The sequence below is a fragment of the Lacerta agilis genome, chromosome 2 (genome assembly GCF_009819535.1).
Source record: "Lacerta agilis isolate rLacAgi1 chromosome 2, rLacAgi1.pri, whole genome shotgun sequence".
Lineage (NCBI taxonomy): Eukaryota > Metazoa > Chordata > Lepidosauria > Squamata > Lacertidae > Lacerta > Lacerta agilis.
This window is the reverse complement of record NC_046313.1, coordinates 109,270,818-109,297,969: the sequence shown is the minus strand read 5'-3', so window position 1 is coordinate 109,297,969 and position 27,152 is coordinate 109,270,818. Positions and strand designations below refer to the sequence as shown.

Genomic DNA, 27,152 nt, shown 5'->3' with positions numbered 1-27,152 from the left:
GTGTTTTTTTTTTAAATCTCTGTCGTATTTGTTACACTTATCCTACACTGCTGAGAGACGGCTGCAATTAAGCAGCATATAAATTTTCATAAAATTTATGCACCGCTTGATTGTTGTTGGGTTTTTGTTTTATTAAAAGCCCTCAAGGAAGTTTTTTGAAAAGTGACGACAAATAAAATTAACAACAATTCAAAACTGTCAAAAGGTTAGCATAGCGACAGACTGAAATGGATTAAAACTCGGAGATTAAAATGGTCAAAACAATAATCATCAATAGATATTTTGGATTCTTGCAAACGCTGCATGCCAAACACAACCCCCCGTAAAAGCAGTTTCTGTAAAAATGTATAGACATAACAACAAAATCATGAAATTAAGTTAAAGCATTCATAACACTGTGTTTGTTTCACTTCTTGGGTTGGCACAGCCATTGGTTGGGAGCGAGGCATCGCAAGGATATGGGGATTGGCCAAAGACGTCCAAGTAAGCTCATAGCTGTACCAAGGGATGTGTTGAACTAGGGAACACCGCAGTTATCAGCCTCTCACCCATTCCCACCACCCTTCTGAGTCATACCCCTCCCCATCCTCTCACTATAGCCAGTGTGGTGTAGTGGTTAAGAGGGGTAGACTTGTAATCTGGGGAACTGGGTTCGCGTCTCCGCTCCTCCACATGTAGCTGCTGGGTGACCTTGGGCTAGTCACACTTCTCTGAAGTATCTCAGCCCCACTCACCTCACAGAGTGTTTGTTGTGGGGGAGGAAGGGAAAGGAGAATGTGAACCACTTTGAGACTCCTTCGGGTAGTGAAAAGCGGGATATCAAATCCAAACTCTTCTTCTTCTTCTTCTTCTTCTTCTTCTTCTACTGGGTCTGGTGACTTCTGTTTCAGTGTATCTGAAGTGTGCTTGCACACGAAAGCTCATACCAAGAACAAACTTAGCTGGTCTCTAAGGTGCTACTGGAAGGATTTATTTTTTATTTTTTTATTTTGTAGGGATACCCAGCAACTCGTATGTGATCATGACTCTGATGTACCCTTCTGCATCTTCACCATTTAAGCTTGGTGCATGGCAAAGTGAACTACAGCTAGAAGGCACCATTCCCCACTCAGAGAAGACCTATAAGCCCGTCTTTAATGGGCAGGTTTTTGCTGTGCAAAATTCTGCCTTGAGGCCACCCAAAGTCCACACCCAGAGATCTTCTCTGACAAGCAAGTGTGGCAGGTTCCTTAATTTACACCATTCTGCAAGCTTCTGTCCTATGAACTACAGGAGTAAAGTGTTTTTATGCAGTTCGTTGCAAGTACAAACAAACAAACAAACGTGGCACCTGAGATTTCACCAGGAGTGGATCCACACACAGGGGGAAACGCTATGGAAAATCGCACAGAACTTCTTTTGCTCTCCAGCGCCATCTGGCGTTGCATGTTTCCAACACATTCAAAATGCTGTTTTTTGTAGTTGAGTCCCAGATTTATTATGGACCAGTGTCTTGCCTTGGTAAAGGACTGGATGGGAGCCAGCAAACAAGCTCAATCCAGATATGACTGAGGCACTATTAGGCGGTGGTTCCCTAGACCAGATGGGTGGGAGGTCGCCTGCTCTTAATGGGGTTACACTTCCTCTGAAGGAGCAGTTTTGTAACTTTGGGGTAGATCCTAGATCCTTTGCTGTCTTTCAAGGCTCAGGTGGCCTGGAGTGTCTTCCTTCAGCTTCCGATGGTGGCCCAGCTATTCCCTTATCTGGACAGGGATAGCCTAACTATTGTTGTGCTCCGATAACCTCAAGGTTAGATTACTGCAATGCGTTATACGTAGGGCGGCCTCTGAAGACAGTTCAGAAACTTCAGCTGGTGCAGAATTCAGTGGCCAGGTTGCTCGCCGGAGCAAGACGGTTTGAGCTTATTACACCGATCCTGGTTCGACTGCAATGGCTACCAAACAGTTTCCAAGCCTAATTCAAAGTGATGGTTTTGACCTATAAAGCTTTAGACGGTTCAGGATCACAACACCTCAAGGACCGGCTCCTTCCATATAAACCTACCCGGAACCTGAGTTCACCTTCTGAGGCCCTCGTTCGTGCGCCGCCTCCTCGAGAGATCCGGAGGGTGGCAACACGAGAATGGGGCGTTCCCTGCAGTGGCTCCCTGTCTGTGGAATGCTCTTCCCAGGGAGGTTTGCCAGGCAAAAACATTCCTTTTAATCAGGCCTTTGGTTGATTTGATTGATATCCTACTACGCCCTTTTAAAATGTGGGTTGCTTTTTGGGAGGGACAATTATTGGGTTGTTTTTATTTTGATTATATAAATTTGTGGTTTTATATTTTGATTTTCTTCTGGGAACTGCCCTGAGAACTCAGGGTATAGGGCAGTATATAAATTCAATAAAAATTAATAATAAAATGATAATAATAATGATGATAATAATAATAATATTCTTTCCAAATATTTTTAGCACAATCTAGCTTTAAAACACCCACCCACCCACTTTCCCACAGCACTATTGCAACATAGGCTTAAGTCAGGCATGTCCAACAGGTAGATCGTGATCTACCAGTAGATCACTAGAGGTCTGCAGTAGATCACTGGCTCCCCCCAAAGAAGCTGAACAACTGTGGCTCACCTAAAAAAAGCTCAACATTTTACCTCCTCCCTGAAAAAAACAACTTTGACCTGAACCCCCAAAAGGGGGTAGATCACTGCCAGATTTTAACTCTGTGAGTAGTTGGCCACCCCTGGGCTTAAGTCATTCGAAACCATCATGCTAATGTGCACTGAAAAACAAGAGAGGCAGTGCAAGGCACTGATGCGAGGGAACGATGTGTGGTGTAGTGGTTGAGAGTGGTAGACTCGTAATCTGGTGAACCGGGTTCGCGTCTCCGCTCCTCCACATGCAGCTGCTGGGTGACCTGGGGCTAGTCACACTTCTCTGAAGTCTCTCAGCCCCACTCACCTCACAGAGTGTTTGTTGTAGGGGAGGAAGGGAAAGGAGAATGTTAGCCGCTTTGAGACTCCTTCGGGATGTGATAAAACGGGATATCAAATCCAAACTCCTCTTCTTCTTCTTCTTCCTCTTCCTCTCTTGTATGACGGAGGGAAAAGCTCAGAGCTGCTGGCAAGCAGGCTGGGCAGTTGCCCAGCAAATCAGAAGTTTGCAACGACACATCAAGGAATCCAAGTTTTCTTCCAACCATGCTCCCAGCAACCCACCCATGCTAGGAAGCAAGCTGCCAAATTATGCCCTGCGTTCCTTTGTTTGTGCGCTCTCTCTCTCTCTCCACACACACACACGTGTGCCTTTTCCCAGCTCCTGAGAGTTTGCCACTTGATACTTGGCCACTGTACTGCATGCTGCAGTAACTTCCAGACTAGATTGCTGCAGTGCACCCTACATGGGGCTGCCCTTGAAGACAGCTCAAAAACTTCAAGGGGTCCAAAATGCAGTGCCCAGATTACCAGCTGCGGTTCTGCTTGCATCTTGCACAACATCCGTTTTAAAACAGTGGCACTGGTTGTTGCGGTTGAATGGTTTATTTAAATATTAAGTTTCATTATTGTTTCCCAAGATGTGTATCTCTTTAAAGGCCAGAGTAAATATCATGACCTAGTTTTACAGCTGTGAAAACAGTATAGCAGGTGCTGTTAAGTTGTGTTAATTAAACTGTGTCAGCAATTGGGTATAGTATACAGAGAGCAGTACCCCAGTGAATGGGTCGATGAATGGGTCATACTTATAGATTCAATACAAAAAAAAATAATCCTTCCAGTAGCACCTTAGAGACCAACTAAGTTTGTTCTTGGTATGAGCTTTCGTGTGCATGCACACTTCTTCAGATACACTGAAACAGAAGTCACCAGACCCTTATATACAGTGAGAGGGTGGGGAGGGGTATGACTCAGAAGGGTGGGGGGAATGGGTGATTGGCTGATGGGTGTGGAAAACCTGTTGAGGACTGTTAAACGACTGCAATTGGTCTTGCAGGAAAAGGCAAAGGGTGAGAAGGCTAAAGGTGTTTTTGTAATTAAAGCCAAGCCAAAGATATTTTTGCGTTTCTTCATTGTTTCCTGAACCTGTGGTCTCCCCAGCACGCTTTCTGCAGCGCAATTAATCTGCTAAATACACAACAGTTTCCAGGCCCAATTCAAGGTGCTCAAATGTTAAAAAACCCCTCTTGGTTCCAGTTAGGTAGCTGTGTTGGTCTGCCATGGTCAAAACAAAATAAAAAATAAAAAAATTCCTTCCAGTAGCACCTTAGAGACCAACTAAGTTTGTTCTTGGTATGAACTTTCTTTCTTTCTTTCTTTCTTTCTTTCTTTCTTTCTTTCTCTCTCTTTCTTTCTTTCTTTCTTTCTTTCTTTCTCTTTCTTTCTTTCTTTCTTTCTTTCTTTCTGATCCACAAATGACTAATCCTTATTATTATTATTATTATTAACATTCATCAATGTACTGTCAGTTGCATAATTTACAAATTTTCCATATTGTTCCATAAACTACCAGTAATAAAATATTTGAAAACAGAAACTTCATGTCGTTTTTCGTCCTTCATATAACTCATTCTCTTTTATCGCTTCACAAATAAACTATACAGAACTATTCCAATGTACTTTAATAGTATGATCACAAAGCTATATATATATATATATATATATATATATATATATATATATATATATATATATATTCAAAAAGTTTATTCATAAAATAAAATAAAGAAATAAAAAACAAAAAAACAAAAAATATTTTTTAAAAATTAAATTATAGACTTCCTATCTTTTCCAATGAGCATTCCTTTTCTGCTTGTGAAAGTACTTGACATTCTTCTTTTATCCTCTTTATTGTTTCCAAAACATTCGAAAAACCCGAACACAGCCTCAACTTGTAACATGCAGTTGTTTTGCCTCCAGGATCACTCAAAGGACGGCACAGACTTTATACCATTATTAATGCCTTATAGAGGTACATTCTGTATCTCTCCAATTTCAACACAAAGAGCTGTCTGTTATTCCCTCTCAGACTGTTGGTTAACTGTTGGGCCATCTCAACATACTCCTGGAATTTGGTTTGCCAATCTTTTACCTTCGGAGCGCTCTTCCCCCTTCCAATTCAACGCTATCAGTGTTCGTTCAGCGGCAGCTCCCTATAGAAAGGTATCTTTTACGTTTTCTGGGATGTTGTTCCCCAAAATGCTTAGGAGGAAGGCCTCTGTTTTTTTTTGAGGAAGGTTATTCCCGAAAGTTTCTTAAGTTAATCATATATTATATTCCAAAAACTCCTTAATCTTTCTACAGGTCCACCACATGTGGTACATATTTCCATTGGTTTCCCAACAACGCCAGCAATTATTGGCAAGATTTTTACAGTGGTGCCTCGCTAGACGAAAAACTCGCTAGACGAACGGCATTCGTCTAGCGGAAGCTGCCCTGCAAGACGAAAAAGTCAATGGGGCTGCTTCGCAAGACGGAAAAAAATTATTATTTTTTAGCACGAAAACCTCCACGCTCCATTGCCGCTTCGCTAGACGAAAAATTCGCTCTACGAAAAAAACTCGTAGAACGAATTATTTTCGTCTAGCGGGGCACCACTGTATACATTTTAGAGTTAAGTACCACCTGTACTGCATTTTAAGTATGTTTTCTTTAATATTAACATGCAGCGAACCTCATCATTGATTTCCAAAGCTTTCCCCACCGTTCTAACATTACAGGATGACCAATATCCTGCGCCCATCTGACCATGAGCGGACGCACTGAGATTATTATAGCGATGGCACAGGGTATACAGTTAAACTTTGGGGTTTTATTTCATAGAATCATAGAGCTGGAAGGGACACCAAGGGTCATCTAGTCCAACCCCCTGCAATGCAATAATCTTTTGGGGCCCAGACCCATGATTAAGAGTCTCGGCTTCTACAAACTGAGCTGTCTTCTCTCCAAGGAACTAAAGTTCATCCTCACATACCTGAATGACACCACATGGCTTGAGAAAAGCGTCTCTTCCCCACCGGAAGGAACTGCGACTCTCCACTCCAACTCAGGCAAGTGGGGAAATGGATACCTGTATATCTTGGACTGGGGATCTGGTCTGGTCAAAGAGAATGAAACTTCTGACCAACAGGAAGAGGAGGAGGAGGAGGAGCCGCCTCTGGGTTTTAGATTCCAGATGGGCAGGACCATGCAATTAAAAAAAAGGGGGGCGGCTTCCCCTTGAGACATTGCTTCTGGCAGAACAGATGCTTCTTCAGACAAGGCCAGGAGGAGAACGTTGAGTTCAGTGTCATTTCTCTTGGGTAACCAAGCTGCAAACTTGCCCCAGCAAGATCCCTGCATGCCAAGGGCGGTTTGGGAATGGGGAGAGGAAGAGGGGGAAAAACCACACATACCACATTGGGATGGAATGTAGGAAACAGATTCCTGCTTCATGCCAGAGATAGTGAGATTTCATGCAAGAGATAGTGAGATTTCCAACTTATCCCCCTCCAGCCCAGTGGCGGCATTTGAAGCTGTTGCTTCCGGCACAGAGGTGCCACTGAAAGCTCTGGCAGAAACGTGGAAATATTTGGTTCGTTAATCAAAGGCTTAAAAAAAAAAAAGGCAGCGAGGATGAGCATTAAGGACACTGTAATTTCTCTTTTGAATTAAAAGGAGGAATTAAAGAAACTTTTAATGAGGGTGAAAGAAGAGAGCGCAAAATATGGTCTGAAGCTCAACATCAAAAAAACTAAGATCATGGCCACTGGTCCCATCACCTCCTGGCAAATAGAAGGAGAGGAAATGGAGGCAGTGAGAGATTTTACTTTCTTGGGCTCCATGATCACTGCAGATGGTGACAGCAGTCACGAAATTAGAAGACGCCTGCTTCTTGGGAGGAAAGCAATGACAAACCTAGACAGCATCTTAAAAAGCAAAGACATCACCTTGCCGACAAAGGTCCGTATAGTTAAAGCTATGGTTTTCCCAGCAGTAATGTATGGAAGTGAGAGTTGGACCATAAAGAAGGCTGGTCGCCGAAGAATTGATGCTTTTGAATTATGGTGCTGGAGGAGACTCTTGAGAGACCCATGGACTGCAAAAAGATCCATTAATTAATTAATTAATTAATTATTACTCGGGGTTCGTTGATGATTAAGCTTTCAGATTGTTTGTGCGGCGCTGGTCTTGATTTTAAAAGAGAAATTGTTGTTGTTCAGTCGTGTCCGACTCTTCGTGACCCCATGGACCAGGGCACGCCAGGCACGCCTATCCTTCACTGCCTCTCGCAGTTTGGCCAAACTCATGCTAGTCACTTCAAGAACACTGTCCAACCATCTCATCCTCTGTCGTCCCCTTCTCCTTGTGCCCTCCATCTTTCCCAACATCAGGGTCTTTTCTAGGGAGTCTTCTCTTCTCATGAGGTGGCCAAAGTACTGGAGCCTCAACTTCAGGATCTGTCCTTCTAGTGAGCACTCAGGGCTTATTTCTTTAAGAATGGATAGGTTTGATCTTCTTGCAGTCCATGGGACTCTCAAGAGTCTCCTCCAGCATAACTTAAGTTATACGTTCACAACTGCCACTGAGGGCAACAGAGGGGGCAGAGGCTTGAGATCTTGGGAACAGAGCAAACCATCGCAAAAAGCGGCCCGCACCAAGCGTGAAGTTATGGGCTGGGTGGATGCAGAGGAATGGTGGGAGGAACCAGCTGAGGAACCACTGGGGGGGGAGCAGAGCCCGTGGAGAGGTGGTGCGACAACGATGAGTGGTCAGAGGGGGAAGACTTGGGGTGGTGGTGTCTGAAGCTGAGGAGCTAACAGGGCATAGTGAGTGGGGGGAGTCGGTGGCAGAAATCCAGAATCAGAAGCAGGAGAGGAAAGAATCAAGAGGCAGAGGTGAGTCTCCCCACCCTGCTGCGACAAGCTCTCCTCTCCTCTGGTCTCCCAGGACCAAGAGAGGCATGAAAAGAGCAGAGGAGAGGTTGGCTGCATGCAGGCTCAGTCTCCGATTGCTTGGGGGAAACCCTGGAGAGGAGGAAACTTTTAGATGGCTGTGGGGAGACCTTCAGTCTCAGCAACTGATTCATGGGGCCAGACCTAATCAGAATGCTCATTAGTCCTGACACTTCATTAGTCTGTGAAGACTGCCTTTTTAACAAAGAGCTAACTCCAATGTTGATGGTGCGTCTCGCCCTTTGACACCTGGTGACCTCCTGATGTTTTGAACCACATCTTCTGCAAGCCCCCAACCCAGCTGTAGTTCAAAAACACCTGGAGGGTACCCGGCTGGGGGAAACAAAGTTAGACAAATCTGACCACTAATTATTTTTTTATTTATTCTTCATAAACAAACTAAGATTTCTCAAGCAGCTTTCAGATAAGCAGAGATTCAAAAGGGGCATCTGTAAGAAAGGGGGAAAGAGGGCAGTCTGGCTGGATGGCCCCCTGCCAGGGATTCCCTAGCTGTGATTCCTGAATTCCAGGGGGATGGTCTAGATGACTCTTGGGGAACCCTCCACCGCCAAAATTCAATAATTCTATCACTTACGGGAAGAGTAGAACACAGGACACATTCATGGGCCGACTCCAATAAAGCCATTACACGAGTGGCAAGACTTCCTCTCGTGCAAAAGGAAAGATCCCTTCCTTTTCCTCACCTCACCAATCTGGAGTTTTGTTAGAAGGCTGTGGCGGCCCCTAAATTTGCAGCCTCCCCTCCCCACAGAGGTGCTTCTGGCATTTCCACTGCACAGCGTTTGCCGTATGCTGAAGGCACATCCCGAACCCCAGCCTTTGGCCGTTAAGGCATTGCGGGTTGCATCAAACGCTGCGCCAGCTCCGCTTGCGCAACCTAACTTCTGTTTCCCCCTCTTTCGGTGCCCGGCCAAGTGCAGATCTCGAGGGCACGCAAGGGAGGGAGGGCGGGTCTCGGCGCCTTACAGCAGATTGTCAACACGTGTCTGTCAGGGAACAGAAGGCAATGCACTCTGCCTAGTTACATGAGTTTAGAAGAAAGAAAGAAAAACACAAGAAAATCCCAAGCGCAGAGAGGCTGCAGCTCAGTGGGAGAGCATTCAATTTGTGTGCCAGAGCCCCCAGAGGTTTAAAGACCTTTGTCTGAAACCCCTGAAAAACCTCTATCAGTCAGGGCTGACAGTTCTGAACTAGGTCGACACATTACAAGGCAGCGTCCTTGTGTCCAAGCTGAACAAGGTCTTTCACAACAGTGGAAAAGCCCCAGCAGGCCAGATCCGAGGCTCGCCATACAAACACGTGCACACCATGCCCCCAAGCAACACATGCATTACACTCTAGAAATATAGAGTGGCTTGGGGGACCTAGCCAGATGGGTGGGGTACTAAATAATAATAATAATAATAATAATAATAATAATAATAATAATAATTTTTATTAGTTTCAATTACAATAATCCAATAATAGCCTCATAACAATGCCAAATTATAATACAACTACTAATAAAGTGGAACTCTGGTACTCGAACATTTCGGCTCCCGAACGCCGAAAACCGGGAAGTAAGTGTTCCAGCTTCCGAACGTTGGTTTTTTTTGGAAACCGAATGTCCGATGCGGCTGTCAGCTATTGTTTCTAGGGCGCCTGCGCCAATCAGAAGCTGCCCCTTGGTTTTCGAACATTTCGGAAGTCAAACGGACTTCTGGAACGGATTATGTTCGAGAACCAAGGTACCACTGTAGCAATCATTCAGATGCCAAATTATATAATTTGGTTGCCCCCCCCCCCTGCATGCTAGAATTGATGGTTTGATTTGCTTTATTTCTGCGTTCCTAACTCTTATTAATTTCAACTGCACTCCAGCAGGGTGGATTTGATTTAAATCACTAGTCAGGAAGGCTCAGGGTGGATTTAAATTTTTAAAAATCCGATTTAAATCAAAAAAATAATCTGATTTTTTAAATTTAAATCCACCCTGAGCCTTACTGACTAGTGATTTAAATCGTGATTTAAATCAGTTTGACTTAAATCAAATCCAGCCTGCACTCCAGTCAAAATAACAATCCCTTACACAACAACTGCAATATGAACGACTTCACATTAAACGATTTATAAATCTACAGGTTCAAACTATATCCTTGTTCTTCCTGTGTGCGGCAATTATTCTGTCCATGGTGTTTTCTTCCTTGTAAAATATTATATCTATCTTTTCTGGTTGTTCTCCATCATACGTTGGGCGGAGCTAATACCCCATTGTGGTTTCAGAGGTTCTCCTGCTTCATTGTTTTGCAACTCTAACAGCAGCTGCATAAATCACACTGTCCCAGTAAATAACCTGTTTTCGCCATTTCCCTCTCCGCTTGGGAAAGATGTGCGAGCTTGCCAAGGAGTTGGTAAGGTTCATTACTGAGTTATTTGAAATTCGACAAAATCACTCTCCTGCACTCTAGAAATTCAGATCTTTAGTTAAATTGCTCCGGTTTCGAGTGCCCCGATGTTCCAGCACGCTAACTAGTCCCCAATTAAACGAATGACAAGCAAGTTTAAGAGCTGGATTCTAGAGGCCACATGAATGAAAGAAACTCAGGGAACCTGCTCTCTGCATCCCAGGTTCAATCCTGCAATCCTCATCCAACCCCAATGCATTGCAGGAATAAAGCAACTGTTTTCAACGACTCCATAGCCAGTTTCTACGCAGGCCGCAAATGAGGATGAAGCCTCCCACCTGCAACCAGGGCCAGCATTGAAATGCAAGCTCCTAGCCTCCAATAACAGGTGGATTTACAAGGCCGAGTAAACAAACAAACAAACAAACAAACAGCCTCTGCATTTCCCCCCCCCCCCGGGCTCCTGGCTCCCAGATCCCCTGGCACATTTGTCAAGGGGGGAGCGGGGGACGACGACGTGAAAGCATGCTTTGTGGACTTGCCAAAAAAAAAACAACGCCAGACCAGCGCTCGCCAGCTGGGGCATCGAGGGAGCAGTTCCGATTCACATGCACATAAACACAGGATTCCTCAGAGCACAGACATGCGTGGCGCACGGCACAATAATGGTGCACGCACTCTTCTTTCCCCAGACAGGGACCTCAGGTGGCAGTCCTTACGTAAACCTCTCAGGGAGCCAATCCCGTTCCTTGCAAACCTCCGGCTCAAAAATAAAAATGCACAAGGACACCCACAGCATCCTGGTGCTCATGCAACCATATCCCAGGCAGCAGGTCGCCGGGGGAAAAACCCACAGGAAATAAACTGTCTGGTCATAGCTCAGACATTTAATGCAGTTTTTTTTTTAGAACAGAGCAGCCCCGAGAGCTCCAGGTATTTGTTGTTGTTCAGTCGTTCAGTCGTGTCCGACTCTTCGTGACCCCATGGACCAGAGCACGCCAGGCACGCCTGTCCTTCACTGCCTCTCGCAGTTTGGCCAAACACATGTTAGTAGCTTCGAGAACACTGTCCAAACATCTCAACCCCCGTCCCCTTCTCCTTGTGCCCTCCATCTTTCCCAACATCAGGGTCTTTTCTAGGGAGTCTTCTCTTCTCATGAGGTGGCCAAAGTACTGGAGCCTCAACTTCAGGATCTGTCCTTCTAGTGAGCACTCAGGGCTGATTTCTTTGAGAATGGATAGGTTTGATCTTCTTGCAGTCCATGGGACTCTCAAGAGCCCTGAGAGCTCCAGGTATAGGGCGGTATATAAATTCAACAACAACAACAACAACAACAACAACAACAACAACAACAAACTCCCTCAGTGATACTGGAAAAAATAACAACCCAAGACTCTTAATAACTTTGCCTGCCAGGATGGTTGTGAGTGAGGGGGGTGAGCAGAAAAAGGATTTTGCGGTTGGGTGCTAAGGACAGTAATCTTAACCACTGCTAGCGGCAAATAATTGCCAATAGCAGTAATAATAATAATAATAATAATAATAATAATAATAATAATAATGGGCTAAATTGGAGATTTCTCTGCTGGACAGTTTCCAGATCTGGAATTTTTGCACACATACACACACACAAACACACCCCAGTGACTTGCCTATGTGTCAGATCTTTCAGGAAGCAACAAGGGGTCTCCTTGCACCTCCACGGGGAGCAGGCTCACGCCAGCGTTTGAAATTTACCAGGTGCATTTTGCGACCAAGTGAGGATGTCTGACATCTCCACCACCTGGAGGTGCATGCCCGGGGACTGTTTTCTCACACCAATGCCACATCCTGTCGAATTCTATCCGTGATATTTTAAGTGCGCAATCGGAATGAATTTCAGGAACCTAAAAGCTGTCTGTTTTGGCGACTGTGACCCTGGTTTATGGAGCCATTTGGGACCTAGCTTATTTATCTGAGTTTCTAGCGCTTCTCTGCTGCTCCAGAGAAGCGGACACGGAGCAATGGATTCAAACTACAAGAAAGAAGATTCCACCTAAACATTAGGAAGAACTTCCTGACAGTAAGAGCTGTTCGACCGTGGAATTTGCTGCCAAGGAGTGTGGTGGAGTCTCCTCCTTTGGAGGTCTTTAAGCAGAGGCTTGAGAGCCATCTGTCAGGAATGCTTTGATGGTGTTTCCTGCTTGGCAGGGGGTTCGACTGGATGGCCCTTGTGGTCTCTTCCAACTCTATGATTCTGTGATTCTATGACCCGGAGGAAGTGGCAACGTTTCGCACACCAAAAACCCCACAATAAATCCCTGGAAATTTCCAGTGAAGTGGCTTTCGTGGAAGCGGAAAGGGGTCTTGCCCACCACCTGCCGGGACCCTGGAGATCCACTGCCGGAGAGAGCCTATCAGCCTTCCCCAACTCGGTTTTCCCCAGATGTCCTGAACTACAACTCCCATCAACCCCAGCTATCCTGAGCAGACCTCAGAGATGATTGGAACTGTAGTCCAATAGCATATGGAGATATTTGGTTGCTAGGAGACCCCTATTTCCCTCCCAGAGTAGTTTAACAACCAGTCTTCCCAGGGAACTCTGGGAGGAAAATGAGGTCTCCCTACAACTCTCTGCACCCTTAATCTACAGTTCCCAGAATTCTTTGGGGGAAGCCATGAATGTTTTGAGTGGTACCGCAGTGCTTTAAATAAGCGGTGTGGATGTGGCCTCAGAGAAAGCTGCTTAGCACCATCTTACAACATGATACTTTGCAGGATTAACATAAACCAGAAAGAGAGAGGTCCCTGCCCTGAGGAGATTACAATCTAGATTTTTTTACCCCCTCACTTGGCAGTGGGAAGCAAACCAGAGACAGGGGAGGCATAGGTGGTAATACAGAGACAGAAACCGGAAGACACAAAAGAGGTCGTGGGGTTAAATTCAAACATTAACCTTGTATTTCTTTGTCGCTTGCTACAAAAAAAATTCTCACAGCCACTAACAAAACTTAAAACACACCTGAAAGATAAAAAGTGTTACTTAGAAACATGGAACTGTAGAGTTGGAAGGGTCATCGACCAGAGATTTATCGGCAACATTGCAGAACATACAGTATTTGACTTCTCAGCCACCTGCAATGCTGGAATCAGAACTGAAACATCCCTGACAGATGGCTATCCAACCTCTGCTTTAAAATCTCCAAGGAAGGAGAGTCCCACTGCTTTCCAAGGGGGTTGTTTCCACCTGACCACTGGTCCTGTTAGCTAGGGATGATGGGAGTTGTAGTCCCAAAACATCTGGAGGGCCGAGTTTGCCTACGCCTGCCCTAGTGGAAGGACTCCTGGGATAACTCAATGGAGCACAAGAATTTTAATCTCAGGGTTGTGGGTTCAAGTCCCACGCTCGGCAAAAAGACTCCTGCATTGCAGGGGGTTGGACTAGATGACCCCGTGGTCCCTTCCAGCTCTACAATTCTATGTCTGCAGTTCTATGATCCAGGCTGTGATGCCTTCCTCCAGGAAACTATAAGCTTGTCAAGGGCATTGTACCCAAGCTTTCCATTTTATTTCCTTACAATAATTATGACAAAAAAACCACACTCATATAACAAAACAGTGCTTTAAACCAATAAATAAAACGCAGCAACCAGCAGCAATATAACTTTAAACTGCAGAGCAAATAATACTTTAGGACGCAAATGCCTAGAGATGTGAAAACATCCTTAACCATTTCTTTAAAAAATACTTTTGCAGTGGGGAGCATTTTAAAAGGGCAATACATTTTTTTAAAAACATGCAACAAAATCCATATTGCCACAATTCAAAATATGACTAGAAGTTCACAGAACAAAGAAGCTCAAGAAACCGTTTTCCACATAGTACAAGGCAAAATAAAAATGTTTATTTTTTTAGACTGCACACCACTTTTCAAAAATCATTAAGTGTTTTACAACGTATCTTAAATCACAACGCTCAAGTACAAAAATTTTTAGAAAAAGTCTACATTATAGACCGCAAAAGACAGCTAAACAGGGCATCTTCTTAAATTATAAATAAAAATCAACTCAAACAAAGTTCAGTTAAAACCACACATTTTAAAATAGCACAACTAAGCAAAAAATAAAAATAAACTCACTCTTCCTAACCCATCATATGCTCAATCATATCATTAAACAAGGCAATCTGATTAAATCCCCAGCCCTAGATGCAATGATAAACAAAACTTAAAACTGCAACTAAAACTGCTCTCTGATTCATATGTGACCCTTCCCCACAAAAAACCAATAGGTATCTGACCAGGACCTGTGTTCACTATTAAAGAGTAATTTCTATTTCTCACTTTTCTTCCAAAGAGTTCAGAGTTTCTTCCCTCTTCCCATTTCATCCTCACAACAACCCTGCGAGGTTGGTCACGTAGTGAGATAGGTCAGCCAGGAAGCTTTCAGCCATTCCTAGTCCAACATCCTACCTAACCCATGGATAGGGAACCTGAGTGGCCCTACAGTCTGCTGCTGGACTACAACTCCCATCATCCCTGACCATTGGCCAAACGGGCTTGGGCTGATGGGAGCTGGGGTTTTACAACATCTGGAGGGCCACAGGCTCCCATCCCTGTTCTAACCACACCATAGCAGCTCTCCTTAAAGCCTTCCCCAACCTGGTGCCCTCCCGATGTATTGGACTACAACTCCCATCAGCCACAGCCAGTTATTGAGGGAAGGTGCAGGACTATAGTGTTTTAATGAAATTAATTTGTGTATGTGTGTGCAAGAAGAATGGAAGAAATTCAAAGACTATTTGAAACAACGTGAAAAGTTGGACATTTGAAGTGAAATCAGTGAATATAATAGGCGATAGCTATATAATGTTAGGTTAAAATAGTATATAAGAAGTTAAGATTTTGTTTTTTATATTAGATGTAATGGTTATGTATAAGATGATAGAGTTAAGATAAGATGTTAGTTGAAGATTAAGAATAATGGTGAATGAGTGTTAAAATAGTTACAAAGTTACTAAAGTAAATTAGAACTGAACGCAGAAGAGAGAACGCGAGGAAGTCCCCAAAGTAAGATTTAAAATAAGGTTATAATAATTAGATTGGTGTATTATTGGGTTTTGTGTGGGGTGATTGGTATGTATTAGTTTTATTTGTATTTTGTGGTGTGTTTGTTTTTATATGTAGAATGTATGCTCTTTGTTTGTTGTTTTGTGTGGAAAACCAATAAATTTTATAATAATAATAATAATAATAATAATAATAATAATAATAATGTGTGTGTGTGTGTACACAAAAAACCATGCATGGGTGTTGGCTCACACAGCAAGTGAAAATCACTCCCCAAGATTTTATTTACGATTGCAGTTTTTAAAAGTGGGAGGGGAAATCATTTTAAGCAAACAGAAAAGCAAAAATCAATTGCCAACTGACAATGAACATGAGAACATTCCGTCAATCCTGCTTTAAATGCAGGCATTAATATAGACAGCCCAAACAGGCATCTAAGTGAAACTGGGGGGTTTGTTAAGTGGCACGTTCTAATGTAAGAAAGGACGAGTCAAAGTAGAACAATTAAAACCACAGAGACGTTCTTGGCCCCCGGACAAGCCTAACCCTGTTCTGCTTAGGCTGCAAACTTCTCAGCCGCCCCCCCCACTTCTCGCCAAAGGAGAACAGCAGCCTTGTAGTCTGGCAACAAGGAATTGTGTGCAGGCAAGCAAGTGAGTGGGCTGGAGGAAGATGGCGGGGAGAGGGTGAAGTTCTCTGTCCTTCTCCCAGCACAGGAACCCAGTGGATTGTAAGGCTAGTCCAAAGGGGTTTTTGTTTTGTTCTGTTTTGTTTTGTACTGTATTGCATTGTACTGTATTGCTTTGTATTGCATTGCACTGTATTGCATTGCACTGTATTGCATTGCACTGTATTGCATTGCACTGTATTGCATTGCACTGTATTGCATTGCACTGTATTGCATGGCACTGTATTGCATTGCACTGTATTGCATTGCACTGTATTGCATTGCACTGTATTGCATTGCATTGTACTGTATTGCATTGCATTGTATTGCATTGTACTGTATTGCATTGTATTGCATTGCATTGTACTGTATTGCATTGTATTGCATTGCATTGTATTGTATTGCATTGTACTGTATTGCATTGTATTGCATTGCACTGTATTGCATTGCACTGTATTGCATTGTACTGTATTGCATTGTACTGTATTGCACCGCACTGCACTGCACTGTATTGTATTGTATTGTTTGCAGAATGAATACTTATGGGTGCATGGAGTGGATGAAGCATGTCTTTATTCCATCTCCCGGTTCCAAAAAATCTATTCAATATATATATGGTCCTCAAACACATATCAGCTATTAATTATATTAACCCAACACACTTCAGCTGCAGCGAGCTTTCTCGGGGGTCTTATCTCCCTTGTTTCTTTGTAAGCTTCTCAAGGACCATCCAATTTTAAGAGACCTTACAGGGCAAGATATAAGCCGCCGAAGGAGGCTCACTTGAGACAAAACACACTGGGCTAATGTATTAAACAAATATTCATCCTTTCCTACTTTCTGGCCTGGAAACGATGCCTTATGAGGAACGGCTTAGGGAGCTGGGTATGTTTAGCCTGGAGAAGAGAAGGTTAAGGGGTGATATGATAGCCATGTTCAAATATATAAAAAGATGTCATATAGAGGAGGGCGAAAGGTTGTTTTCTGCTGCTCCAGAGAAGCGGACACGGGGCAATGGATTCAAACTACAAGAAAGAAGATTCCACCTAAACATTAGGAAGAACTTCCTGACAGTGAGAGCTGTTTGGCAGTGGAATTTGCTGCCAAGGAGTGTGGTGGAGTCTCCTTCTTTGGAGGTCTTTAAGCGGAGGCTTGACAGCCATCTGTCAGGAATGCTTTGATGGTGTTTCCTGCTTGGCAGGGGGTTGGACTGGATGGCCCTTGTGGTCTCTTCCAACTCAATGATTCTATGATTCTCTGCGATCATAGAATCATAGAACTGTAGAGTTTGAAGGGACCACAAGGACATAGCTGTCAACTTTTCCCTTTTTTTTAAGGGAAATTCCCTTATTCCGAATAGGATTCCTCGCAAGAAAAGGGAAAAGTTGACAGCTATGCACAAGGATAATCTGCTCCAACCCCCTGCAATGCAGGAATCTTTCGCCCAACAAGGTGCTCGAACCCACGACCCTGAGATTAAGAGCCTCAAGCCATGTTTTCCCTTTTTTAAAAGAAAAATAATAATAAAGCATTTTGATACCACTGTCCCTAGCTGAAGACAGTTCTAAAATATGCTCTGGTTGCAGCTATGGATTACCTCCTGGGAAAGGCAGGTTCCGCTCTCAGCCAAAGTTTAAATCAGTGGTTTCTGAACTTTTTTTCGAAAGCCACCTCCTCGGTTCTATAAACGTGCCCCCTGGTGCCCCCTACCCTAATAAAAAGCATTATTCGGAATTGTAGTTTGCACAGTCTGCTGTGGAAGATAACAACGTATCAAGTTCAAAACAGCAACAATTATTTGCATTTATTCAAAGTCCAATTGAAACTGTTTAGTTTAATTAATTCAACAAAATGGATGAACTTGACCCGGCGAAACCAGCCTTTTTATTTTTTTAATCTGATAGTCATTTAGTCTCCCTTTGCCTCCCGGGGGGGGGGGGTTGAGGCACCATCCACAACTGGTTCAAATCAGGGTGGATTTGATTTAAATCAAACTGATTTAAATCACAATTTAAATCACTAGTCAGTAAGGCTCAGGGCCGATTTAAATTTTAAAAAATCTGATTTAAATTTTAAAAAAATCTGATTTAAATAAAAAAATCCGTTTTAAATCAAAAAAATCAGAAAAAATAAAATTAATTTTTTTAAATTTAAATCGGCCCTGAGCCTTACTGATTAGTGATTAAAATCGTGATTTAAATCAGTTTGATTTAAATCAAATCCACCCTGGTTCAAATGGGCTGCCTGCCAGTTGACACCGGAACAAAGGATGCTCAGATCTTATGGACAAAGTATTCCTCACTGCCACCTCCATAAGGTCACACCTGTATGCACGCTATGTCAATCAGCCTGGAACAACAACTCATTAAAAAAAAAAAAACACTTTTGCACTTACCACTACAGATGTGGGTTTGCATCCAGTCCCTTGAATGATGATGGCATCTCAACCCCACAATGGCCAGTCTTAGGAGCAGGGGATAAATGAGCAATCTGTGGCAACAGCGCTTGGAAGGAAGCCACAGAGAGAGGTGCTCTCCATTTCTCTCTCCTCCCTCGCAAAAATGACCCTCAGAAATTAAGGCTTGCTTGAGCAGAAGGATCTATTGGAAGGATAATGTCAGGGTGTGTGTGTAGTAGAAAAACCTCCTTTCGGCCATCTTAACTGCATTACAGCCACTGACAACAGTTTTAAGCGCTAACTAATGCATAGGGAAACTGAACTTTTAATTATCTTCCACACACACCCTTAGGATATACAGTACATTCATGGCCTGAACATAACCCTTTGGCAAAGCAAGATAGCGATGTGACTAGCCCTGTGAAGGCGTGTGAAATATTCCAGTTATGCCCACAGCAGGCTTCCTGGACCTTATCTGAAGTAGGCTTCTGTGTGACTCAGAAGCTGGCTACCCCTTCCACGGCATTCCAGTTATGCCCACAGCAGGCTTCCTGGCCCTTATCTGAAGTAGGCTTCTGTGTGACTCAGAAGCTGGCTACCCCTTCCACGGCACTCCAGTTATGCCCACAGCAGGCTTCCTGGACCTTATCTGGAGAAGGCTTCTGTGTGACTCAGAAGCTTGCTACCCCTTCCATGGCACTCCAGTTATGCCCACAGCAGGCTTCCTGGACCTTATCTGAAGAAGGCTTCTGTGTGACTCAGAAGCTGGCTACCCCTTCCATGGCATTCCAGTTATGCCCACAGCAGGCTTCCTGGCCCTTATCTGAAGAAGGCTTCTGTGTGACTCAGAAGCTGGCTACCCCTTCCACGGCACTCCAGTTATGCCCACAGCAGGCTTCCTGGCCCTTATCTGAAGAAGGCTTCTGTGTGACTCAGAAGCTTGCTATCCCTTCCACGGCATATGCCAAAATAAGAAGGTAATTTGAGCCCTTTGGAATGTTCGCTTCAACTACCCTAAATTTCTGGAAGTCTGGATATTGTAAAACAGGAGGTTATCTTCACTGCAGCACAGAAGGACAGGTGCCACTGGTTCTGTTCAACCAGTCCCAAAGGAGTAGAAAAAGTCACTCTGCTACAAAATCTGCACTCCTGTCTCAGCGATGTCTGGCTTGGACATGTCCACAGAATGGAAGATGGCAGGATCCCCCCAAGGATGTGCTCTGCGGGGAGCTGCCTTGAGGCACCCGGTCCACTGGCAGACCAACTCTGCGATACAAAGATGTCTGCAAATGTGACACAAAGGCTGGAGACGTCAAACCCCCCCCCCCAATGTGGGAATCCCTTGCAGACGACAGACCATGCATCCATAGCAGCGACCAGAGGAATAAATAACCCCTGGGAGGAGCGCAGAGAGAAGAAATGCCATGGTGCATTTGTGACAGCAAAACCGGACGCCTTCATCTGCCTCGGCTGCAACAAAACATGTCTCTCCAGTATTAGTCTCTACAGCTACAGCAGGCACTGTAACGCACTCTTCCATTGTCTCCAGAGACAGGCGGATGCCAAATATTTATCATAATTTGAAAGGCTTCTCTCTCCAGTTTAGGAGCTGGTGCCATTTGCCTTGTGCCAAGTCAGGCCATATCTAGCTCCGCATTTTCTACCCTGGCTCTGTGGGCTTTCAGGGAGGGTCCTCTCCTGGAGATTGAACCTGGGACCTACATGCGAAGCAGATGTCCTGCTACTGGCCTACGGCCTTCCCCGTTTCCTCTTCTGACCCAACACTTCATAACCCCCCACAAAAGCCTTTCCCACCACCCTGTGCAAAGAAACTCACTTCCCATTCAATGCAGGAACAGTGCATTGTGCAGGAACAGTGTTAGAAACTCAGGTATATAAGCTGGTGCCAAACAGCCCCTTAAACCTGGGGTGCGGTTGCAACAACAGAATGTCCATACGTCCGGGGGGTGGACTAGATGACCCTTGGGTCCCTTCCAACGCTACGATTCTACGATCCCAACGGCATTGCTTGGCTGTAGCTTGCTCTGACAACAATTCACTTGTCCCAGTGTGCAAGGAAGAGAAACACGCATGGCGAAAATGGAAACGGTATTAACCATGGACTAAGGCACAGATTCTAAAGTGGCCTGTGAGCTCCACTTGGTTGGCCTGATGTGATGGAGGACTAAGATGCCCAGCAAGGTGCCCGTGATTTGTGCCACAGCGCTGGAGCAAAAGGCATGGATCTTTTGCTGCGCAAAAAAACAGGTTGCCCGATGGGAGATGCCCAGCGCCAACCTGGCGCCCAGAAATCTCCACACCATCGCTACTGGGTTTGCCAAGCATCAAGATGGCATTAGGCAAGGCCAAAGGTGTTCCCGGTCAATTATCCCACAGAACAATGGTGTCAAAAATCTCAATAAGATTAGATTCCTGCACTGCAGGTGGGTTGGACTAGATGACCCTTGGGGTCCCCTTCCAACTCTACAATTCTATGAACCATACTCTGGTTGTCAACAATCAAGCCTTCAGTGTTATGGGCCCAGTCTTGTGGAAGGCTCTTCCAATGGATATGTTCAAACGTTTGCCGAAAACTTTGCCACCAGACCGATGAACACCATAGCAGTATCCTACCACTTTAAGAAGTCACGGCTTCCCAGGGAATTCTGGGAAGTGTAGTTAATGAAGGGTGTCGGGCATTGTTAAGATACCCTCACAGAGCTACCGGTATCCCAAGCTCCCCGTGAAGAGGAATTGTTCAACCTCTCTGGCAACCGTGGCTCTGGAACAGGGGGTCTCCTAACAATTCTCGGCACCCTCTACAAACTGCATCTCCCAGAATTCTTTGGGTAAAGTGGTATCGTGAGCGCTTTAATTCTGGGCTGCGAATGTGCATTAAGTAGAACTTAGCGGAAACCCACCCCAAAATCCTGAACATTGGCCATACTGGCTGGGGCTGGTAGAAGTTGAGTCCCACCACCTAAATTCCCCGGGAGTTATTGCAACGGGTTACTGAAATAATGGTACCAGTCAAAACAGCAGTATGTAGACAGTTGAGTATTGTGACCACTTTCTCCCCACCAGGAATCCTCCTTGCACGCCCCCTTGCACGCCTCCTTGTGACCAGCCAGGAATCCTCCTTGCATGCCCCCCCCCGCCCCGGAATCTGCAGAAAGTACCATAACAGAGATGGCACAAGGTTGCGCACATAGACCTTTCATTCCGGAATCCCACTGCCAAGACCCCAGCCTTCCTGGTCTTTTACAAACATGAAAACTCCGGAAGGCCTCATCAATTCGGTTTTCAGTTTTCAAATACTCCTTGTGGGAGGCCCAGATCCAGGAAGCCCTGGATTCAAGTCCCTAGTCCAGCCATGGCAATTCGGCCCCTGTTTCACCACCGGCTCAAATGGGGTTAATAAAGACCTCCCACTCTGGGCTGCTGCAGGAATGTGATAAAGATTATCTATCATTCATTCATTCATTCATTTCTACTCCACCTTTTTCCCCAACAGGGACTCAAGGCAGCTCACAGATAAAATAAAAACAGCTAAACAAATTTGGGGGGTGGAACAATTATATATTAAAAAACCCAAATTAAACTTTCAATAGAATTAAAACTCTCTCTGCAGCTTAAAGGACCCACTAAAAACATAGATAATTACAATAAAAATGGCATGGCACCAGCCCTTTCCTTAAAAACCAGTCAGTCCCCAAAAGCCTGTTGGAATAATAAGGTTTTCACCTTCCAGTGGAAGACCAACAAGGAGGGAGCCAGTCTGGCTTCTTTAGGAAAGGAGTTCCAGAGTCTGGGAGACACCACCGAGAAGGCCCTCTCCTGCATCCCCACCAAGCAGGGCTGTGAGGGCGGTGGGAAGCAGAGAAGGGCATCCCTGAAGACGTTGGAACCTGGGCTGGGTCATATGAGGAAACACAGTCTTTCAAAAAGCTTGGAGCCAAGCGGTGCTGGGCTTTCTAGGTCATAACCAGCACTCTGCACCGAACCCGGAAACAAGAGTGGTAGCTACTGGAGCTGTTGTCGTCTGCTCCATGTAACCAGCCCTGGCTGACAATCTGGCTGCCGCTTTTTGAGGCATCTGGGAGTTTCTGAGCACTTTTCAAAAGGCAGCACTACGTAGAGCAAGTTGCTGTAATCCAAACGGGAAGCAACTAAGGCGTGTGTCACTGTGGTCCAATCACAACAGTGATAAAAAAACCTTTTGAAGGCTGCTGCTCTTAATCCCCAGAATGGCACCATCATCAGAACAGGGGAAGGAAAACAAGACAGAAGCTACTAAAGCAAAAAATAAATAAAAAATTAGGCTGCATACACATTTAAAGAACATGGCTTGCCCCAAAGAATTCTGGGAACTGGAATTCATCCCTCACCGAATGATGGTTCTCAGGACCCTTAAACTACAGTCCCCATTATTCCTTTCTGGGGGGGGGGGGGGAGTTTAAATGGACGATGTGGATGCAGCCTAATGAGGCTCTGCCTGGCCTCAAACCCTTTTCACCCACAACCTGTTCACAAAAAGCTTGTATAAAGGGAGTGGCAGCCACACTCCCACTCCCAGCAGCCCTGGCCAGCATTACCAATGGTCAGGGCTGAGGGGAGCTGTGGCCTAGTAATGTTTGGAAGACCAGATCCTCCCTGCCTCTGCTTGAGCTTTCCCCTGGCCTGGTGCCTTGCAAACTACCACACCCCTGACCATTGGCCATGCTGGCTGGGGGCTGCTGGGAGGAGAAGGCCAACACCATCTGGCTGGGGGCAGCGGGCCTGCATTGCATCGCGTCTCCCATGCCCCCTTCCCAGACTATATATATTCAGTATATTACACCTCGCGCTTCCAGAAGCAGCCCATGGCTTGCGCCGCCGTATCATAGCCATGTGCTCTTCCAAATTCCCCGAAACCCTTCCGCTAGGCCCCTCGCCCTCCCCCCAAGACACATATCAAGTTATATCTTCCAGTTCCCTCTCACCAAGTGTCCCCCGCCCCTGTCGCAAACAGCTGCCCCATCTCATTATACTTCCCCCCTCCAAAATACCCCTCATTCTCCCTCAGAAAGCCAGTTCCCATCACCCCCATATTGTAGACCCCATTGCAGGCACCCCAAAACTACACACACACACACAGGCTCTTACTTTCCAGGCCAGGGCCCTGCCCCCCCCCAAGTTATACCTTCCAGCTGCTCACCACCATAAGCACCCCCTATAACCCCACAGCAGCCCTTCAATTGCCCCCCTCCCCCCCAAAAAAACCCCTGGGCACTTTGTGAGCCTCTCTATTACCATTACTATCCCCAATTGCTACTCGCCCATCACCGGCGGCTCCCAGGGCGGGTTACAACATTCCCCCCCCCAAAAAAAAACAAGATTAAAGGACTTCTTAGTTCCCACCTTACCTCCACCGCTGCGAAACATCCTCCCCAAATTCTGCTTCCTTGGCCCCTCCCACCCCAACCCCTTAAAACTCTCTCTCCCCCCCGCCCCCGCCCCACTTACCAAGACACCCAACACGATTTATACCTCGCGTCGCAGAGGAGGACCCTTTCCCAGCCCCATAGCACCCCCCCACCCCAAAAACACCCCGCTCCTAGGGTGGCTTGTAGCAGGACGACTCCCTCTCTGTCACCCACCCCGCTATGCGGCTGCACCCCAGCCCCCCCACCCCACCCCAGCTGCCCATCACCCCCTTACCTGGCTGCATGGGGCCTCCCCCTTCGTGAGGGAGTCGGGGGGGGGGCTCCTGAAGGCCCCTGCCCGGCTACCCCCCGCGCCCCCAGGGCCAAGCCATGGTGGTGGAAGAGGAGGAGGAGGAGGCGGAGATGGATCTGCTGCAGCTACAGCTGCTGCTGCTGCTGCTGCTTCAGGGATGCGCTGCAAAAAGGAGGAAAAGTGGGAGAGAGGACGGTGTTGTGGGGGCTTGTTGGAGGAAGAGGAGGGGGGGTAGGAATCGGATGCTGGAGCCCGGCTGCCTGCTGGTGGCTCTACCGGCGCGGGCCACTTCCTCAGGGCTGGAGTCACAGTGTGGGGCGGGAGGGGGGGCGCCAGAAAGGCAGGAAGTGGGGGGCAGCTGATGGGCAGCCCCGGCCGCCAATAGCAGCAGCAGCTCCTTCCTCTCTTGTTTCCCCCCCCCTTCTCTCTCCCTCTCCCCACCCCGTGACCACTGTGCTCGCTCTCCGCCCGCCCCCCCCCCCTCTTGCTTCCTCTGCTGCTGGTGCTTCTCGCGCATTCTCTCGGCTCGCCACCCCTCCTCTTCCTCCGGCCGGCCTCCCACCCGGGGCTCCCATTCATTCATCCGCTCGCTTCATTCATTTCTGCAAGCCGTCGCCCCCCGCCCCACCGAGCGTTCTTTTCCCTCTTCCTCCTTCTCCGCGGGGGGGAAAAAGGGATAGAGATAAGGGAGCGTTTGTCTCCTCCCCGTTAGCTTTCGGAGCGGTTCATCATGCCTACTCGGAAGGAGGAAAGCCAGTTTTGGATGTGATGCCTAACAGGGCCCTATGCCTTTTGGGGAGGGGTGCGTAGGGTTGGGGGTGTAAACTGAAGAATTTTAGGGGAAGGTTTATCTGCACGTTCGCCGCTCGCCGTATGTACCAACGAACATGTTTGTTTCAAGATATATCAAGTATAAATGAATAAGTTTATAATCCTCCCCTCACCAACAGCAGGTCCCAGGGCAGGTTACTACAATTACAAATTATATATATATGGATTAAAAACATATATATATGTGGATTCTGTATCTTTATTCATTGAGGCAACCTTAAGAGTGTCACATGAAAAGTGTTGTGAAAAAACTTTAATAAAATCTTACGTTTATTTTTAAAAGCCATGCAAAATAAAAGGTAACCCTTTGAGTTCACTAGAGCTTACTCTCAGGTAAGTGTATTTTATGGGCATAGGTCCCATGCATGTTTACTCTGGAGTAAGCCTCACGGTGAGTGTCCCATGGACTGCAAGAAGATCAAACCTATCCATTCTCAAAGAAATCAGCCTGAGTGCTCACTAGAAGGACAGGTCCTGAAGTTGAGGCTCCAGTACTTTGGCCACCTCATGAGAAGAGAAGACTCCCAGAAAAGACCCTGATGTTGGGAAAGATGGAGGGCACAAGGAGAAGGGGACGACAGAGGATGAGATGGTTGGACAGTGTTCTCGAAGCTACTAACATGAGTTTGGCCAAACTGCAAGAGGCAGTGAAGGATAGGCGTGCCTGGCGTGCTCTGGTCCATGGGGACACGAAGAGTCGGACACGACTGAATGACTGAACAACAACAACAAAGCCTCACGGGGTGGTGGACTAACATTACAGTCCTGTGCATGTGCCCTGTATTTGTAGGATTGCTCCCAAGCAACATGATCCTATACACTTGTTTACTCAAAAGCAACCCCAGGCATTTCCTTCAACAGGGCTTACTCTGTAGTACAGCCTTCACCTGCCTCAGCCCTCTGAACTGCGTATGCATCTTCCATTTAAACGCACCTGGCAGGGGGGCTTCCTGTGGGTCTCTGGTTGGCCACACTGAGAAATGTATGCTAGACTAAATAGGCCTTTGGCCTGAACCAGCAGAGTTCTTATGTTCTTATAGCATGTCCCCTGCTCCCCAACGAATCATGGGAATTGTAGTGTGCCCCTCGCAACTGCAATTCCCAGCACCCTTAACAAACTACAATTTCCAGGATTCTTGGGTGGTGGGGGGGTGGAAAAATTGCTTTAAATGTATGCAGCCCAAGCTGGGCTTACCTTGGACCCAGCAGCAATGGCTGGTTATGATGGGAGTTGCAGTCCAACAACATCTGGAGGGCACCGGGTAGGCTAATGCTGTGCTAGCAAAAGTGTGCTCAGGTTTGTGATGGAAAGGTGCATTGAAAGGTTGCAGAGGGAATCCTCCGAATGGCACCTGCAGACAGGCCGGCAGTGCAACTCCATTGCATGCTTACTCAAAAGTTCCGTGGAACACATTCCCAAGTAAGTATGCATGCGACTGGAGCCTGAATTATTCTATATTTTTAATGACTATCCAACATATGATAAATGTTGACATTTCACATTTATATGCTAACAATCCCAGATGGATTTTTTGAATGTTGACACACACATCATAATACCTTATATAAATTCATGTAAAGTGAAATCATGGCATATTCTTCCTCAGTTTCTCTGTCTCCATTTCCCCTTCCTCTACTGCAGATGTGGGGAGCCTTGCACTCTCCAAATAGTGAAAGACTTCCATATTTACTCACACTTTCCAAGCAAACATAGGTGGATTCTGGCAGTCGCATCCACAACCTGGTTCCTATGCAGCGTTAGGTATGTCAAAATCTATTCCAATCAATAAAAAGTATGCAGCCAAGGAGTTGGCTGGTTCCTTCAAATCAATGTGAGAAATTCAGCTACATGCACATACGCACATCCTGCTTTATGACCCTCATTTGCCCCTTGATGTTTCTAGCGCTCAACATTGCAGCAAAATTCTGTCTGGCAGAATTTCAGGGTGAGTGGGTGAGAAACTACATGTCACACAGGAGACCATTGTATCACCTTACGTTAAAACATGCATAAGCAGCCAGCCTCAGACGGGACAATTTGGATGGGGATATTAGTGTCTGGAGAATAAGGGTTTGGCCCTTTCCCCTAGTGGTGTTTTTCCAACTAAATTCCACCCCCCACCCAGGTTGGGGTGTGGGTAAAGACAGGTATCTATATTGTAGCTATA

General features: G+C 45.9%; 1 protein-coding gene across 4 annotated transcripts in view; it reads right to left on the bottom strand.

Moving 5' to 3' along the window:
* AGPAT1 (1-acylglycerol-3-phosphate O-acyltransferase 1) overlaps positions 1-24,221 on the bottom strand; it is a 35,567-nt gene extending 11,346 nt beyond the window's left edge. Inside the window, exon 1 of one of the 4 annotated variants that reach the window (XM_033142441.1) lies at positions 24,136-24,221. In XM_033142441.1, coding sequence (XP_032998332.1) covers positions 24,136-24,145 — 10 coding nt within the window. In that variant the 5' untranslated portion in view covers positions 24,146-24,221. Of the gene's footprint in view, positions 1-5,958; positions 6,014-18,432; positions 18,470-23,840; positions 23,877-24,135 lie in introns of those variants that run through there. The other 3 variants (XM_033142439.1, XM_033142438.1, XM_033142440.1) reach the window with 3 other exon arrangements.
* Positions 24,222-27,152: the final 2,931 nt, after the last annotated feature.